Source organism: Stenella coeruleoalba, assembly GCF_951394435.1.
Source record: "Stenella coeruleoalba genome assembly, chromosome: 3".
Lineage (NCBI taxonomy): Eukaryota > Metazoa > Chordata > Mammalia > Artiodactyla > Delphinidae > Stenella > Stenella coeruleoalba.
The window spans coordinates 105,842,105-105,862,093 of NC_137148.1; the positions used below are offsets into that span (position 1 = coordinate 105,842,105).

General features: G+C 35.5%; 1 protein-coding gene across 2 annotated transcripts in view; it reads right to left on the reverse strand.

Moving 5' to 3' along the window:
* FBN2 (fibrillin 2) overlaps window positions 1–19,989 on the reverse strand; it is a 233,974-nt gene that overhangs the window by 105,205 nt on the left and 108,780 nt on the right. For both annotated transcript variants that reach the window (XM_079916031.1, XM_079916032.1), the window contains exons 8-11: window positions 14,432–14,557; window positions 3,632–3,784; window positions 1,910–2,143; window positions 845–982 (exon numbers count right to left, since the gene is read on the reverse strand). In XM_079916031.1, coding sequence (XP_079772157.1) covers window positions 845–982; window positions 1,910–2,143; window positions 3,632–3,784; window positions 14,432–14,557 — 651 coding nt within the window. The remainder of the gene's footprint in view (window positions 1–844; window positions 983–1,909; window positions 2,144–3,631; window positions 3,785–14,431; window positions 14,558–19,989) is intronic.

Consider the following 19,989-nt stretch of genomic DNA (forward strand, 5'->3'; position numbering starts at 1 on the left):
CAAATCTGGTATTTAGGGTTATGCTAATTACAAAACACATACATGATTATTTGCTAATAAGATGAATAAATAAAAGAATAACCTCAAAATGGTTCAATCCCCATGGTCCTAAAACTACCCTTAAAAGATCATCAAAACTCTCTTCATTGCCAAATACAATAGTGGTTTTGTCCTCACTGTATTTGATTTTTTTGCTGCACTTAACACTTGACACTCCTTTTCTCTTGAAAGCATACTGTTTCAAGGCTTCAGTGCCATGTATTTTCAGATTATTTTGCCAGCTCTCCTACATTACTAATGTTGCTGGTACACAGGGTTCCAGCTGCACTACTCCTGTTATCTTTTTACTCTTCCTGTTGTTCAGCCTGGCTGACAATATTCACCCTCATGGTTCTAATAAACACCTCTATGTTACTGACTACTAAATCTCTAACTCTAGTCCTGAACACTCCTCTTAGCTTGAGACCTCTATAATTAAGTACCAGAGACACCTAAAACTCAACATGCTCAAAAAGAGACTCATCAACCGCTTCCTCCCAATCTCCACCTTCTCTTGCATGTTAATGATGCCACCGTATATCCAGTGTTGTTCGGCTAACAAGGAAGGAAAGGGGGAAGCAGAGACAGAAATCACAACATTTAGGACCAGAAAGGGAAGGGGAGTCTTGAAGTGGTCCAGCTCAGCAGTAGGTTAAGGGAGCACATGGAAGAGCATGCACACAGGAGAGCCCGTTTGGAAATTAGCTTTACTTCAAAAGACTTTTTAAAAATCATATTCAGCCCAACTTGTTCCTGTAGTCTAAAAGCTATTAGAAAACCAAGAATTAAAGAAGCATGGGCTTACCTATGCAATCCCCATTTGCATCCTGTTTGTAACCCATGTTGCATTCACATCGGTAGCTAGAAACAGTAGGTATGCAGCGTCCATTTAAACAGAGATTAGTATGGTGCTTACATATATCTATTGTCTGGTTCAGAATAGCTAGGGAAAATTAGAACACAAATGATATTTCATCATTCCAACATGGATTGCTTTTCTTAAAGTCGATTTTTAAGAGGATATTTAATAGTATATTATTTAGGTGTACATATCAAAAGCCCACATTATTCTATATTTTATTAAAACTTTAACGTTGAGAATCTAAAAACTATTCTTGAGACACATGGTTGTAACTTGCACTTGTTAATATACATCTGGAAACTTTGCCCATAATGGTGTCTTTTTAAAATTTCAGGAATGTTCTACTGTACATTTGAATGCTTTCCATTTCTTTTTTTTTTTTTTGTAGTTGAATATTCAGATATAGTAAATAGGCAATATGCCAAAAAGAATAAACATAACACTGTAGGACATCATTAAATATTATTAGCAAGAGCAGTTATTTTAAAAAGAATGAACTGAAATGTCAAGCACACCAATGCCAATTCTGGCAGTTCTCAATTTCTTAAGTTATTCAACAAAAAAGGGCGAAGAAAAGAAAGATATTTCATTATAATATTTGTATAGGCACAGAGCAAGATTTATTCAGTCTATCTCAGTTGAGAAATGGTTCTGGAAAACAATTCAAAGGTTGTATGATCAGGGCAGCTGCAAGCAGCCAAATGAAATACACTGGAACCGAAAAACGTGATCTTTAATGGTGTCATCTGGACTTGGAATATTACCACGCTCTCATCTCTATTTTCAAAGAGAACCTGGGTCACTCATTCTTTTCTCCAATTTAGAAAGTTTATGGAGCATAAAAATAATACTTTCCTAAGATTCTGTTTTACTATATTATGTTTTAGACCTTGAAATAAGTTTCTGCACACACACACAGACACAAACATACTTTGGCAAAAAAGTTAGATATTATAAAATTATTTAAGGTGGAAAACTAAAGAGTCTATGCACAAAGTGAACACTCACTTAGTCCAGTGATGATGGGCCCCTGTCCCCCGGCCCCTACACCGGCTCCCCCAACGCCAGGAGAAAAGCCATTGCCTCCAGGAATGGGAATGAAGCCTGTCCCTCCTGGGCCATAGCCATTGCCATTGCCACTTGGAGCAAAGCCACTCCCCCCAGTGCCTCCAGGTCTGGAACCAGCACTCCCTGGAATCCCTCCTATTGGAAGTCCATCCATGCAAAGTCTGCGATATTCCTCTAAAAGAGAAGAAAGTTCAGTTAACCACAAATGAATGGATTTCTGCATAATAAAGGCAATTTGTGTACTGTAATAATCATTTTAGGTTATCCTCACTTGATGATATGAATAAGTAAGTTATTATCTTAATAAACATTTTCAATGCTAGCAGTGGCAGAAAAAGATACAGATGTTTCAGAAAAAATTAAAATATGTATACCATATTTTAACTGAGTTGCATAACCAAACAATTATCTACACATTTTGATTTTATGTCCCTAAGTGCAACTCATAAAATTCCAGATATAACTGTAAATGCAAGAAATTTACTTGAATGGATGAAAATTAAACCTTTAAGTAATTCATTCTGTATGTTTGGTTTTACTTAAATCTCCATCAGTATTGTACCTACACATTTTTCCTACCTCTTCTCTTCTCTTTAAGGGATTAATATGGCTTCAGAATAATTTTTTTCTAATGTGGATTTTTAACAGAAGACAGTATTTAGTAAACTTTTAAATCTGCTCATTATCTGTCCAAGTATCAAAGCTGAGGGAAAAGAAGCAAGAATATAGTGATTGCCTTATTTCCTTAACTGTTCTCAGAATCAGGGCACTATATAAGAAGAAGTGAAAACTATTTAGCTCAAGCAATTGTCTGAGTATTGACATTACTATCACATACTAGTGGAATGATGAGTTTCCAAAATTATATACTATGCATTAACTCTGCTTTTTAAAAATTTTTACTATTCAATTTTGGAATTTCATGGCTTAGAGATTTAGGAAGAATGTGCCTTAATTTTTTTCTCCATAATAGTACATATAGATACATATCTTTATAAGCATATTTCAAAAAGTGTTATTATTTTTCATAGTATTTATAATATAACATGAAGATAATATAATAACATATTATCAACATACCTTTATGTGATAAACACTAATTGTACTTTACTATGCATATTATATTAACAAGAGGAACTACTTCTCATTCATCTTAATTTCCCAGTATAGCTTCAGGTATACAGCAGTTAATATAGCAAAGTGAATGAGAGGTATCCTCCTACCCTTGTATTCTTAATTTTTAAGGTCATTAGAAAAGAGAGGACATATCTTTAAGGATTGGGACACTATAAGCTAAGGGCATTCCTGAAATAAAGTATAAATGAAGGCCAAAATTTGTTATTCAAGCTTCAAATAGAAGATTAGGAGGTTTTAAAACTGAACTGAAATACTGACATTCCAGATAATTATTAAAAATTCTTGCTTAAAGTCAAGTAATGATCAGTTTTTAGGAGTTTTTCTAATATTAACAAAATAGATATAATAAAAACTGATCCCAATAACCAATGCCACCCTAACCCTCACAAAAAACACCCAAGTCATATTGAAGACACTAATAGGAATGCAAACATGACTTGTCTTTAAGGGAAACACTAAAGTACATTATTGTTACTAATTTTCCTAACACTGTCTGTCCTGAGGAACTAGCAGCCAGCAGCTCACCAGAGCCTCTGATGGGACAGGCTTCAGGAATGGTTCCAACACCCCAGCAGCGGCCGGGCTCACAGCAGCATTGCATTTTTGTCATTCTGCCCGGAAGCTCTTGTGCACAGCGACCATTCACCAGGCCGGAGAAACATGTGCCTGTTCTCTGATCTGAACATATGAAAATTAAATAGAAGACATGACAGAATTACCTGGAGTTCACATCAATTATTTCACATGTTAGGAGATGCTAAGCGAAGGGAATTATTTTACTTAATTTCTATTATATCTACTCATTCGTTTAATTTCTATCACATTTATTCATTCCTTTACTTATTTACCAAGCAAATATTCACTGAGCATCTATGCCATGCCATATCCCAGGCATACAAAAATGAAAGACGTGAAGCAGATATGAGCCAACACTGCAGTGAGAAGCCACACCCAGACAGACCCAGAGCCTGAAGGAAAGCGACAACCCAGTCTCAGCCTAGACTGGTCAATTAGTCACCCAGCTAACCTGCAGACATGTACTGCTGTTCACTACTGAGAGTTTTGTGGTTATTTGTTACCCAGTAATATCCACCTGACGCAGGTGCTATTTTAGAAAGGTTGAGCAGAACAGCTCCTTTGAGACATCTGAGAAGAGACTTTAATAAGATGAGAGCATGAGCCACACGGTTACCTGAAAGAAGGGCAGTTCAAAGAGAAAGAAGGAGATGTCTTGACATATGTGAAAAATGAGGAACCCATGTGACTGGAGAAGAGCAGGCATAAGGGGGGTGGAAGACCCTGAGCTCAGAGGCATACAGAAGGCAAGAGCATGCACAGCCTGACAGACCATGAGGGAAGGACTTTCGGATTTTATTCAGAGAGTCAAAAAAATGTAAGTCTAGTTTCACTATATATTGTTTAACTTTTATCCAGATGCTTCCAAGAAGTTTTGTCTGTGACAAGAAGAAAGATGTACCACAACAAACAGGAGCTGCATGTCACTGATGAAGATGACACCATTAATTACAAATAATGCTATTAATAGGGAAGGCCTAAATTTTTTACACTAGATATTGAGTTTAAAATAAATATATTATTTCCTTGAATGGTCCAAAGTATACCTCAGGTTGCTTCTACGCTATTGTTAAAGAATTGGTTTGAAGGTACTCCATGTAAGAATCAGAATGCCTTCCATTTCCCAAAAGAAACCCAGTATGCCCAAGAGCAAAGTACTAAATGTGATGTATGCGTGCATACTTAAAGGCACTGCAGACATTTCATAAACGTTACAAGCTGGGCTTGGATAGGCTGTCACTGGGAATAATTTCACAGAGAGGTTTCTACTCCCAAGAATGATCCAGGAAAATAGTTTTTAGGATATTCATTCCAGGAACCCAAAGTATCATATTCCTAGATTTACTTGATTGCTACACTCCTCAAGAATAGGATGTAAATTAAGATAAGAAAGTCCTAAGCTCTTTACAGTAATCACTGTTACAAAACACATTCAGGGCTACATGGTAGATTGACTGTATTGATCTCTTCAAGGCTCTGTAAGGAGGAGGCTGTACCATAAGACTTGGGGAAAAAAAAAAAAAAAAGAAGAGTCATGGCTTTGAGTCAGGATACCTAGGTTTACATCAAAATATTATTACTGTTGATTCTGTAACATATCTCTTCTTCTTTATGGAACAGGGCTGATGAGAGAATTAAATAAAACAATATATGTTCTGTTTCCAGCAGAATGGTGTATTAGCTACCCTGAGTGTCTCTCCCAATTGAAACACCCTGGATAAAATATGAGAAATTATTTTAAAATATACATCATCTTGCTGACATCAAAGAACGAAAAAAACAGAGTCTCAAAATGAAGTGAAGACAGGAATCTTAGGAGGTAAGTTCACACCTAGCTTTCGCTTTAGGGTTTCTGCAAAACTCTGGAGATTTTGATTTTCAACTCTGATAATTTCACAAGGGGTTAGAGCCTAAGATATAAAAGCCCAGATTCACCTCGTTAATGCAAAATGTAATAGGAAACTCCCTCATAAAGTAGGAGTCCCAAACAGCTATATCCTTGTTATGTGGCTAATGTAGAGGAAGGCATCTAAGAGACTTGCCTGTTTATACCTCAGTGCTGGGTGGAGGGAAAAAAAGATTCTTCCTAAAAATCTGAAACCAAAAGCTCTTTCTCACACAGACAGCTCTGATGTCAAAACATTAAGTTTGTGTTCTGAAAAACTTCAAAGGAAGAATATAACATAAAGAGGTCTCCAGGTAGGGATATTCCAAGTAACTCGCAAAAATCAGTACAATTGAGGACTTAATACTGACATAGGTCTCAAAGAATTCCCATAGATAAAGTTCTAGGAAAAAAGGAGTAGCTAACAACAAAGTAACTAAATAAGTAAATAAATAAATAATGCACAGAGAAACAAGGCTCAATGAACAAAAACTAGCTGAATAAACAGCAGGTTTCAGATACTGGAATGGTCAAACCAATTCTGAAAATCATTGTTTTTAATTAATGATCATTCATTAAATATTAATTAATAATGAAATAATCTGTTTAAGGCAATTAAAAATCTAAAAATGGGAACAGTAAAAACAAGCCCATAAACAATGAAAGAAAAGATGTAAAAGACTTCAATGAAACTTCTATAAATGAAATGATCATAACTGAAATAAAATGCTTAGTGACTATATTAAGCAGTGTATTGCACATAGATGAAAAGAGAATTACTGAGCAGGAAGATATAGCTGAATATATTATTTTAGTGTTGTTCAGAGAGTCAAAGAGATGGAAACTGTTGAGAAGAGGTTAAGAAGTATGCAGGTGAGGGTGAAAAGGTAATTTGCATCTAATAAGAGTACTAGAAAGAGTCATAAGCAGACAGTTGTGGGAAGGCAACAGTCAACAGATACTAGTTTACAACTTTCTAATGATGTTGCAAGACAACCTCAGATCTAGGAAGTCCAATAAATCCAAAGAAGGAAAAATAAAAAGAAATCCACAGCTATCCATATCACTGTGAAACTGCAGAACAACAAAGAAAAGGTGAAGATCTTAAAAACAGCTAGGAAGAAAAGACAGATTATCGGCTAAGGAATGATATTTAAGTCAATCACTGACTTCTTAATAGCCCCAGTGGATGCTAGAACACAATGGAATAGTATCTTCTGTCTTCTGTGATAAAATAACTGTCAACCTAAAATTCTGTACCCCAAGAAACCAAAGGGAAATTAAGTTCATTTTCAGGAAAACACAGAGACAATTTTCTACCAAAAGGTTCTTGCTAAAGGAAATTTTAGAATAGGTGTTTTAGGTAAAAAGGAAAATAATTCCAATGGAAGGTTTGAAATGTATGAAGGAATAAACAGGGAAAATACTTTTAGATACATGGACAAGTACTAAAATATCAAACAATAATAATAATGATTAATTTGTTGCAAACAAGGGAGTGACAATTGACTAGAATTTTTAAATTGGAAGAGGGAGATCAAAGTGTAACCATTCTAATATTCTTTTATTATTTAGATGTGGGTAAAAATACAGATTAATTCTAGGCTTTAAGTTACATATGCATCTTCAAACAGCTAGGATAAGCACTAAAACCACAGAAATAAACTACGTATTTCTAAACAATAGAGGAAAAAGAATGGGGTGTGGAAGAATGGAAGGCAGGAAGCCTGAATAAATCCAAAAGAAAGCAAGAAAGAGAAAGTAACAAAAAAGCAAGATAAATGGGAAGCAAAAAAGAAGATAATAGAAATAAAAACAAATATATCAGTTACTGTAATAAACACAAATAAATTTAAATCTCAATTTAAAAGACAAAGATTTTAAGACTATGCCCCCCAAAATTTAGATTTAGGCTGTTTAAAGAAGCACATTTAAGGCAAAAGGAAACAAAAGATTGAGAGGAAACATATCCAAATGGCATATATTTAAACCTTCCTCTCCAACTCACAAAATGTGATGCCAAATAATATGAAATAAAATGAACCAAGAGAAAATATTTAGAAACAGACCAAGAAGAAAAGAAAAAAAACTTTAGAGAATCAATATACATCAAAAAATGGTTCAATTCACCAGGAAAATATAATACTTTTAAACATTCATCACCTTATAACATAGCATCAAAATACATAAAACAAAAGCTTAAAGGGCCACATGGAGAAACTGAGAAATCTACTACCAAGGTGGTACATTTATACAACTCTTTCAGTAACTGATAGACACAGTAGATAAAATCTAGCAGCTCAAGAGAAAATTTGAACAGTACAGTTAACAAGTTTGATCTCATATCTATCCAACAACTGGAGAAAACACAAAACTTTTTCAAGCCAACATGGAAGATTTGCAAACCAGGTAAACTCCTTACACTTCTAAACAACTCATGTGTCAAATACAATACCATACTGAAAATAAGGTAATATGTAAAAAAAAATGAGTAGGGGCTCATCAGGAATCTGTACCAGTCTCAGATTTTGGGAGTCTGCAATGTTATTGTGAGGGCTCCACAAATTTATACTTACATTGCACACTGCAATGCAAATGAAAATGCCTCATAATATACAGGCACTATTATGGTTCCTACTGATGGAGATTCCATTGTGACTAATAAAATACAAATTCATTTAAAATTATTACTGAACATCCAGTAGTTTTTTTTTCATTATGTATTTTCTCAAAGATATTGGGTTATCATCATGTGTGGATCTGAAAACATGTTTGATATTAAAGAGGGGGTCTTCAAATTCAATAAACATAATTAACTTCTGTCCTACACAGTTTGGAAACCTCTACTCAGTCTTATAAGATGTGTTGGAGGAAACCATGTCATTGTTGAGAAGGTGGAGGGGCAGAAAGAGAAGATTCGAAAGTAAATCATAACTTTTTTCCATAAATTCTATAATTAGTCTCTTCTAATAACATCAAGGAGGCAAACAATCTACTTCCAATCCTTTGCATCAAAAACAGATCAGGATGAGATACAGACACATGTAGTGTGATGTCTCACAATTAAGGTCTCTCCAAAAATACATTTCAAAAGGAAGACAGTGGCTGAGAGTTAGGTTCTTTCCTTTGCATATCTGAATTGCATGGTGCTTAGAAAGTACTGTGTTGGAAGTGTGCCATATGGAAGAATAAAAGGGGGCATCCTATAGAACTAACTAAGAGTTGTCTAGGCACATCATCCCTTGAAATAGGGAATTATTAGGGAAAAAGGCAGAAGAAGCATATTTGTTACACCATTAGGACAAATCCTTCTAATGCTTGGTATATATTTAACCGTAGAATTGATATGTCATAAGTAACAAAACATGTCTAGTCCTCTAATAATCTCCTATCACCCTCGCTACACTCCCAGAAGAAGATTTACATCAAGTCTTATTTAAACCCACACTGAGGAAGAGGAAGCAATCCGTCTCTTCTGATTAAAATATAAATCTATCTTGAAACAAAATAATGGTACTCTTATCAGAGTTTGTTTCATGGCTTGACATTTAGTCTAAACTTGATTTACGTGAACTAACAGTTAATTATACAATGTGATGAAAACTTGGTAAAAGATGGAGGTGGGGCTTACCTTGAAAAAAATACATCTCCTGTTGAATGAGCTTTGCTTATTAAAAATGAAGGGGTCAGCCAGAAAACCCTGATGAGGTTAGCTCAGGTCAGAAGACTAGCGACAGTAGGTGTTCAGTACATAGAAACCATTGCCTCAGACATCAGCCCCTCATACTGGAGACCTGCACTTGTCTCGCTGAGAGTCTGGCGCCAACCTGAGTTCCACTTGATTAATTCTGCAGATTCTTGCTATTCCTAAAACACTTTCATGTTGCTTTTGTGTTTCTATCATACAAGACTAACTAGAACTAGGAACAATGAAAGAAAGAGAACGACTGTGGCTCCTAGGTTTACTTCTTCCTTTAAAATAGTGAAGTTTGTCTTCCTCATTGTCTAACCTTCTCTTTCTAGGACATTCTTTCTTAATTAAAATTACTACCCCTGTTCCACCAGTCGCCTTTTATATGATTTTGGGGTTAAAACTCGAACACTATACTGTTTCATCCCTGTCTCCCTTCCTCCATTAGTTAAACATTTTTAGGAATTTTGGTTTATCCTTCAAGCATTTGTTGCAAATGCACGCACACACATGTAATCAACACCCATCATCACAAAGAGTGCTGCACAAGGACAGCATACCCTGACCATCACTGTCAGAAGATCTTCCTCATTTTGCTTAAACAGTCTTCCCTCGTCTTTTGTCTCTGTACTGCTCAAAATTCTTGATGGGCTCCACCATCCTCAGGATCAACCTGCAACTTCTTAGCATGGCAGTTAACGAGCCTCAACAATAGAGTCTTCATCTTAACCCATCTTTCCTGTTTTGTCTCCAACTACTTTCTCCCTCAGCTCTCTTTCCCAGACAAGCTCTCCTCACCGTCTCCAAGCCCCCTCACTTTCAGCATCTGTACGGCTGCTGACACCTTTCTCTTCGCTCAGTGCAGTCTTATTCCTTTGTTTAGCTGTCATCCATCTTTCAAAGTCTCTATCAGTGCTCACTTCCTTGAGAATTTTAACTATAATAATCAGGACTTTCTTTTGGACTTACAGCACTTATTGGCTAAGAAATTATTTAGCAATTAACGACCCACTGCCTCAAACTGTCTCTTACGTTACTACTTTTCACATTATGTTTTCAGGTTTTGTTTTCTCAAGAATACTCCATGGCAATACTGTGCACTGAAACTTTTGTAAAGCTCAAGGAAATGCACTAGGATATTGTGGCAACATCATATTACCTTAAGGACTTCTAAATGCTTACTTTCATTTTCTGAACTTCACTTGCTGCTGACTGTCACTTTCCAGTCCCCCAAATAGGGTCCCTGCTAGTTCTGTGTGCACGACAGTAGCTGGCACATTAACCTGCATACAGAATTTGCTCACGGCTGCTTGTCAATCATTACTGACTCGCTGACTGCCAGTCACTCTTCTTGCCTCTACTGCAACGTGGAAATTAGGTATTAATAATGCCATGAATATTATAATGACATTGAATTACTAAATGATATAAGGGTCATTAAGTTGTGCTATTAAAAATGCTTCTAAGAAAAAAAATATTAGGTATGGGTGGACTCTTTTTCGAAATGACATATGTTAGTACTCTTTGTTAAAAAGGAGAGCTGTTTCCAGTATATTTTTTAAAACTTGATGGAAAACAGGAGATAAAATCAAATTAAGAATTTGATTTTTATATTTAGCATAAAATGAAATGGGAAAACTATCCTCATTTATAATTAAAATGCCCCACTAAACTCTCCTGCCATATAAAGCTACTTCCTACACATGAAAGAAAAAGGCAGTTTATTGATGCTTTATAATGTTGTATAGATTCAAGATGTTTTGATTAACTAGAATAAGGGATTAGGGCAGCATTCACCATGTGCCACTCTTAAAATAAAGGTGCAGATAACATGCAGTTTCTTACTTAAGAAAAAGCTTTCAGTTCATCCAACTCATTATTGTTAGCATACATGTGGTTACAAAATAAACAGCATGGAAATATTTATGACATATATAATTCAATCATAAATAAATTCCATCTAAGAAAATACAGACTCAGATTTTAAAAAATCAAAACCAAAGATCTCTTACATATTAAAATGCTAGATTTATTTTTTTCATATGTGGAAAACACATACTTATTCCAAATGAAACATAGTTATTCAAAAAATTTTTAAGCTGCTTATTACTTAATTTTAACATTGGTTTTACAATTTTGGAACGTCATTCTCCCCTCCTTAGGGGCTTTCCTCTATTCCTGTGTCAGGATATTGATACTGAAATGAATGGGAACTCATGGTTAGCAAAGAACTCACTGTGCCTCAGGTCTCTGGAGCTCAAGCAGGCTTTCTCACCTTCTGAGCATTGGGGACTGTAACTCAGTGCCATCATATCATGTCCAGCAGGATGCCAAATGATGCAAAGCAGTTATTAACCAACATTAAATTCTTACATTCAATGTCATCTCATTCATTCATTTGCTGGTTTGCCTATTCATTCAGAAAAGATTTACTGAGCCCAAACTTCTAAGGAAGGGACTACATAAGGCACAGGGGACAAAAAGCTGCATAAGGCAGGACCTAACGGAGCTCAGAGTCTGGCCAATGAGTAAAGCACAAATACCTGTGACACTGTGATAAACCCAGAAATGAAGGAAATAAAAAATATTACAGGAAGGGCGGATTGATTTTGCCTGACAAGAAAATGTGGGTTAAGCAGGGATGGCTATAAAGAAATGTGATACCTAAGTGGGTACTTAAAGGATGAGGTGGGTTTTAACAAGCATAGAAGGGGGAAATCAAGATGCTTCAGGCAGAGGAAGTACTGTGGGCAGTGTGCTCATGTACTGCAATAAGAGAAACGTGAGTGTGAGGTATAAGTGGTTAGAGACGAGTCCTGAATACAGGCTGGGTCAGGCTCTAAAGGGCTTTGAAAGTCCAGTAAAGGCTGATAACTTTATATAAAAAAGCAAGAGATAGAGTTTACCATGATTTAATGGTAAACCAAATATCTGACATTGAAGAAAACAACCTCAAAAAATCACTGGGGATCTTGATCATCTGAATATGATGAAAAATACGCTTCCTTTTCAATGCAAAAAAATGAGCATGTGTTGACTAAAGAAAGAAACTTAAGAAATGAGAGAGAAAGAAACAACTTAGAAATCTGATATAAAACACTAACATTTGTTACGGCAAATTCTGCCTTCTTACTAGTTGGTCTAGTTGTACAATTCATTCCCAAAGGCCTTCAATTACTCCACATTGTCTACCAAATAAAATACAAACATCTTATTTGGCATTTTCAGAACTTCATGGTGATAACCTCACTTATGTCTCCAGCCACATTTCTTTTAGCCATTTCTAGAATATAAGTTTCCTTAAGTCAGGGTCTATGGCATCCAGCCAGTGATGTTCAACGATGACTCCCAAACTGACATTTTTCCAACAGAGTTGAGTTCATGCCTATTTCAAGCTGATGACTGCATATATGCGTGTATGTATATGCACATTCTTTTCCTATACAGTTTAAGAAAATTAAGCCAAGTATAGGTAGTTCTACTAATTTTCAATTCTGTTAAACTATGTTAAATGAATCAGACTTACTATGCAGTGAGCCAACTGGTAACACTGACCCTAAAAACAGCTAATTTGCTCAGTTTTATAGACTTAACGCCTCTATAATATTTTACCTAGTGTAAGATAGAACTCGGATTCATTCGTGAAGAACAAATAATTGTCATTCAAATCTCATAATACTCCAACGGGAAAGGGAGGCTCCAAATGGACATTGTACTTTTCAAAGCAGACTGTCAGAGTGGTGGTAGAGAAACCACTCATGCTGGACACCTTGATATCTAGGCACAGGGTCTCTGTCACCTTAAAGCAGATAAGGAGACAGTGTAGAACCACAGGTAACACAGGTGCAGAGAGATCTGGATTCAAATCGTGGCTCCATTTGTCAGCCCTGTAACATCATGTAAGTCACTTTACCTCTCTAAACCTCAATTCCTTCATCTATAAATCAGAATAATTATGCCTATCACACACGGCTATTTTAAGGAGTACATCTTCATTCTCCTATACCTCCTCCTTCCCCTAATGATAATAACAGAAGTAATAAGAAATATTTTATTGAACATTTACTAGAAGAAACTGAAGTATAGACAGGTCAGTAGCTTACCCAAGGCCCCACCACTATGTGATAATGAGGTAATACAGATGTCCAGTGCCTTACACGTGGTATGTATTTCATAAATGGCAGCTGTCAATTTTACTACCACTACCATAGCTTCTTCTTTGACTGCTATTGCTACTTTTCTATTACTATTTACGATGACACCATAGTATTCTGAAGGCAGGATCTCCATTTCTCATGTTTGCTGTTGCACGGCCATAGCATAGTGTTTGGCATATCAACACATTTTATCCAGTGAATTCAAGACTTTTTACTGGTGGCCTAGGACTTCTAGCTTACATCCTGAACCCTCTGTTATTTCCTCTCTTCAACCCAGTTCACTTCGGCATCCTTTGGATTTACAAAGTCCCTGAAAGTTAGTTGCTCACACACCCTCCCAGTGGGGATGGGAGACGGTCATTGCCCAGACGGTCATCCTCCAGCAAACTAAGCAACTCTCGTCTTTGGGTGCTGCTTTAATTTCCCTAATTCCTGTACTATATGAATCTTTAGTGCTCTTAAAGTCTAAGGCTTGTTCAAAAATAGATTACCTACACATGACTCTTTTATCTTTCTAAACAAAAGAGAACATGAAAATATATACGCCTTTAATTAATATATGCTTAAAACAAAATTAAAGGTATCGATTTCTTTTCTGTAATAACTATTTTCACTAGAATAAACACATGCTAAGTAAATAAGACACTACATTCATGATTCATAGCAATGAAAGAACACTTAATTACTACATTTTGTCTCCCAAAGTAGATTTTTAAAAATCTTTCTCATGCCTTTGTGTCTGTTAACACTTGGCAAGAGCAGTGTCTTGAGGAAATCTTTCTTCATTTCAGAAATGGCTTTGACAACATAAAGCAAACCCAGATGGCTTCTGAAACTGAAGTTTTTGCAAAGAGCACCTGGTCGATCAGTCCCTCAATAGTGGTACCGTTTATTTTAAACAACTCTTCCAGCATTTTCCCAGTCATTTTATAATCGTTGCCATCTCCGTACCTGTTTGGGCTGTTCTGTCATTAGAAAGAAGCAGTGTATTGTGCCTTCAAAACTACAAGGCTTACCGATGCACCGAGAGCCATCTGTTGAGGTTACATATCCACGTGGACAAACGCAAAAATAGCTTCCCACGGTGTTGGAACATTCGCCAGTTTCACATATCCCAGGAATGATGCTGCACTCATCAACGTCTAATCAGGGGAAGAAGGAGAAGATGACTGAGAAAGGCCTTCATTAAATAGCTTTTAAAAGGGATTTTTTAAAAAGAGTATGAGAGCACTCATGGTTGATTAGGTCAGATCATATAACCCTGAAGATACTCTTGTTTCAGGCCCTAAAGAATTTCTCACACATATCTATGGGAACTGAGATGAAAGTAAACTCCCATGGCAGTAAAACAAGGCCAACTAAAGCAAAACTCTATATCCTTTTTTTTCCCCCAAATGCAATTTAAATTGGAAATAAGTAAAGATGTAAATGTTTTAGTTTCCATTCTACATCAATTAGGGAATTATCCTACTAGAGACTTTTAAAAAAAACACGTGCATGGATGATATTTTAAAATATGAAATAACTACATTTAAAAATGTGTAGCTAATTTTCACATTAATTATTTGAACCAATGGAGGGTGGCAAGCACTTTTCTTTTTCTATTTGGCTTCAGGATACGTTTTTGTACTTACATGTGAATATCGGTATATTTGACATTCTGGAAATTAAGTTCAAACCTAAAATAATACAGTAAAATGGCAAAGGGCAAACTTGGGTGGCTTTGGGAAGTGTCCAGTTTTCCTATTGTGCCTCCCTGCACTTATCCATTCAGTTTACTCAATGTTAGGACTAGTCTACTCCCTTTCACATTAATGAAAGGTCTGCTTTCTTTTAAACTGTCCCCAAACCAGAAAACCTGGCCATTTACATAAGCTTTAATGTACTTTTCTTTTAGTTCAATAAGCAGAGAGAGGTGGAAAGTCAACAAAGCTACAATTAGGTACACTGGAAGCTACTTGTTAATACATTTAAAAGGAAATGAGCCATTGTGAGGAGAATCCAGCCACAGATGCCTGGGACTTAGCTGTCCTTTTTAAGGAACAGAGCTAGCAAAGATCAGTGAATACAGGGAACAATTATAAAAGCCATAAGCATAGATGATTACTGAAAAGTAAACCTGAGCTTTTAGTTTTGTTTTAGATGCATATATATATACACACACACATATATGTTTAAGTGTATCAATAAAAAGCAAAGGAAAAATTATATGCTAATTGTAAATACAAGGAAATAAATTTTAAACCCCACAATTAAAGAATGGTTGACAATGCCTTTCTTAAATTCCTCTATTGCTCTATTCATCCTTTTTTCCCGCCGTTTACTGACAAGTCATTCTTGCCTACAAGCTGTATCATGAAATAACTATATGCCTGTGTCTTCTTGGAAAGTTCTTAATAAAAAAGTTACCAGATTCAGACTTTTCTGAAATAATATCTTCATTAGAGGCTTAACAGTTAGCCACTGAAGGCACAGTGGTACAAATCATAATCTACCAATTCCCCTAGAGAGCTCAGAATTCTAACATGAATTGGTTACATGAGAAGCAAACATATAATGTGGTGAAAGAGTTACCATCAGATTTAATCCAACAAAATGAAACCATATGTGCAAAATTAGGGTCTGCTGCATCCTGTGTTGCTATCTTAGTGCAGGGCATCTTAATAAAACCGAATGTGGATTCAGAAGAGAAAGGAAACTAGAACAGTTATACTCTAATCACCAAATAAACTGATAATCACTTCTAGATAAGGAAGACAAAAAGAAAAAGAGAATAGCACACAGTAAAGCAGCAAGCACTACAAAAGTGAAGGACCAAAACTTTCCTTCTGATCCTCTTATATCCAAAGTTATGACAACAGTCAAGGCACTTATGGAGCCCAGGATTGATCCAAATTCTTAAAAATTAGGAATCTTCATTTAGTCCTTAATTTAAGTATTTACTCTTATTTTCAGCCATTTCCTTTCATAATAAAAAACTTCTTTGTGCTCTACTTCCAAATAGCCTCCTGACAACAAAAAGAGTAGAAACTGAAAGATGTTTGACATTTTTCTTTTTTAGGTGGAGAAAAATAACCCTGGAACATAGAAGAACACATGGAATGATATTAAATTTGTGGGTTTTGTGTTAAATATTTTATTTTACAAAAACTCCATGTTTCACAATTCTCCTTAGAATTAAGTTAGAACCTTGAAAAGTTAGCTTCCAAATAATTATATGTAAAAGGTTCCCAGTAAAGTATTTAAGAATTCTATATGAACAATAGGAATATTTTTCATTTATTTTTGGGCTAGGCTCCCCCTCAAATTTTAATAATTAAAAAATTTGGTGCTTTGTTTTTTTACTGATCAAAAAACCCTGCCTTTCGATGTGCCCAATATTTATTCATCAATTTAAATTTAGCGTTGACATTTATGTTAAGAAGGATACGTGCATTTAGCTCTTCTGTAATAATAGTTTTTCAAGACCATACGTCACAATCAGATTTGGAAGTAGTATCTTCACAAATACAAAACATACATTGCCTATGTAGGTACAAACAAGTAAGCCTAATAGGGACAAGTCTATTCACAGGAAAAGGCAGTCTTAATGGGAATTCATTTCATTCACGTTCTGCATACCTAATATGCTTCTGTCCATCTCCCCTTGAACTTTTTAAAAAACGTTTATTTATTAGTTTGGAGGCTTTGGTCTGTAATAGAAAAGCTGATCCAAACTGACATAAACCAGAAATTTAATAGCTTGCATATCTGGCAGTCCAGAAGTGGCAAGGATTTTAGGGTTGTTTTAAGGCAATGTCTCTTGCTCGGCTTCTCTGAGATCTACTCACCTATCTCTCCTCTGTGCTTTGATGTCATCCTTAAGGCTGACTTCCCTGATGGAAGCAAAATGGTTATAGCAGTCCTAGGCTAGATCTTTGACTGGGATATCTAGTGGAGAAGAGAGGGTGTCTCTTCCAGCGGTTCTCTTCTAAGAGGAGGAGAACTTTTTCCCAGGAGCACCCAGCAAATCTTCCCTTTTCTCCTAATATCCTGAACTGAGTCACATGCTAACTCTTTTGAATGATTCCTCTAGCCAGGAAAATGTGCTCATTGACTTAGGCCTGGAGTCCTGAACTAATTACTGCTGCAAGTGGAATACAGTTAGCTTTAGACTAATAAAAAACAATGAAAACAAAAATAAAAGCCAAAAACAGTATGGGTGAATACAACTGAAAATACAGCATAGTTGAACAATGGAAAGTGTACCAGTACGGTTGGGAAACTGATGAAGATAAGCTTAGCCAGTCAGCCATATGCTGAATCCTGAACCCATATGAGAGCTTTCCCAAGAACTTTGGCTTTTTTTCTGAAATGATTTAAGGTGTCTATGAAGAGGTTTAAATTAAACAAGAACATTTCATAAGCAAATCAATATTTCAGAAAGATAATCCTTGTGTTTAATGTAGATAGACAATAAATAGTCCAGTGATAAATGATGAGAGCCTGAAGTAAGCTTTATGATGAGGGAGAGAACTCATATTTAAGAGATTCTAGAGGGAGAATTCAACAGAACTTTGCCACTAGATAAATATCTCAGACTTCTGGCTTGATTGAGAAGGGAGCTAATGGCAGTGCTATTAACAGGAAATGGGATACAGAGGGAAGAACACATTTTGAGGTTTGGTTGAGTTTGGGACATTTTGAACAAGACATTTTGAAGAGAAATAGGCAGAAATTCCAACTCTTCAGCTAAAAATTTGAAACTCAGTAAAAAAAAGTAAGGGGTAAAGATGTATATTTGTGGTTTATCATCGACTCTGCAGATTGCTTTTGAAGTTGTAGCGATAAATGAGATTTCCAAAGAAGACACATAAATGAAAAGAATTGAATTTAAGGAGGGAACTCTGAGAATCACCACCATCCAAGGGAAAGTCAAAGGAAGAGAAGCCAGTACAGGAGACTGGGAGGAAGAATCAGGGAAGGTAAAAGCAAGAGTATGATGACAGGATAGTAAGGAAGAACTCTGTCAAAAAAGACGGAGCTTTAAGTGTGCCATGGGAGGGTAAAGAAAGAGAAGGACTGGAAAGTGTTTGGTAATTTGAAGAAGTGGAATACAGGTTTTTTTTGGTGTTTTTTTTTTTTAAAGGAAAGTAGATCTAAGCAAAACCATCTGACAGATTTCTGACTGCCAAACCACATAACCTCATATTTGTCAACCAACATTTACAACATTCACTGTAACTCTTACTCTAAGCAGAATATAATGAATAATTTGGTAAGTAGTGCTAAGTGTGATCTCAGATATCACTGAATTCTAAGAACATTGCCCTAGAGATTCTGTCAATTCCAATATTTACATGTCATACATAAAAGCAGTCCATGTAACAATTATGTTACAGAGAACTTAGAACAAATAAAATAAGAAATTTTGTTTAAGAAAAGTGCTCATAGAATATTTTCTTTCCATCCCATGCCAAGGAACCACATGTATTTAGCATATTGCATATAACTTTTCTTTTGGTATAGAAAAAAAGTAAATATTATTTCTCTTCTATGTACACTGAATTTTTATTAATATACTATTTGAAACTAGGAAAACTTACAGCTAAATTTTAAATATAATAAGTTGCTATTTCAAGCTTTTATAGAGACAACAGGCATTTTCAAAATGATAAAATAAGTTGTAATGGAAAAGTAATGTTTGCTTTACCCTTTTCAGATATTGAAAGGATAATGTATATCAATTGCACTCAGAATTTCACTGTATCTTTATAAAGAGCTTTATAAAAATATAATAATTGCATGGTAATACAGCCATCCACCTAAAGTACAAAATTCAACAATTTTTGGTATTTACAGGGTTGTACAACTGTCACTACAATTTAATTTTAGAGCAATTTCATTCCTGCCAAAGTAATTCCACCCCATTAGCAGTCACTCTCCCTACCTCCCTCTAAGCCCTAGGCAATAGCTAATCCATAACTAATAGATTTATGACTTATAACAGCTAACCTGTATCTATATATTTGCCTATTCTGGACATTTCATATAAAGGAACCATAAAATATAAGGTCTTTCATGACTGGCTTCTTTCACTTAGCATGATGTTTTCAAAGTTCAACCATGTTGCTGCAAATGTCAAAACTTCATTCCTTTAATTGCTGAATAATATTCTATTGTATGGATATACCATATTTTAGTTATCCATTCATCAGTTGATAGATATTTGAATTCTTTTCAATTTTTGGCTATTACGAGTAAAGCTGCTATGAACATTTGAGTACTACTTTTCTCTGGACATATGATTTCATCTCACATGGTATGCACACCTAGAAGTAAAATGGCTGAGTCATATGATAACTCTATATTTAACTTATTAAGGAACTGCCAAATTGTTTTCCAAAGCAGCTGTAATATTTAACGTGCTCACTTGCAATGTATGAGGATTCCAATTTCTCCACATCCTGCCAACACTCATTATTACCTTTTCTATTTTAAGGATGTGAAGTGGTATCACATTATACTCTTGGTTTGCATTTCCCTAATGACTAATAACGTTGAGCACACTTTAACGTGCTTATTGATTGCTTTT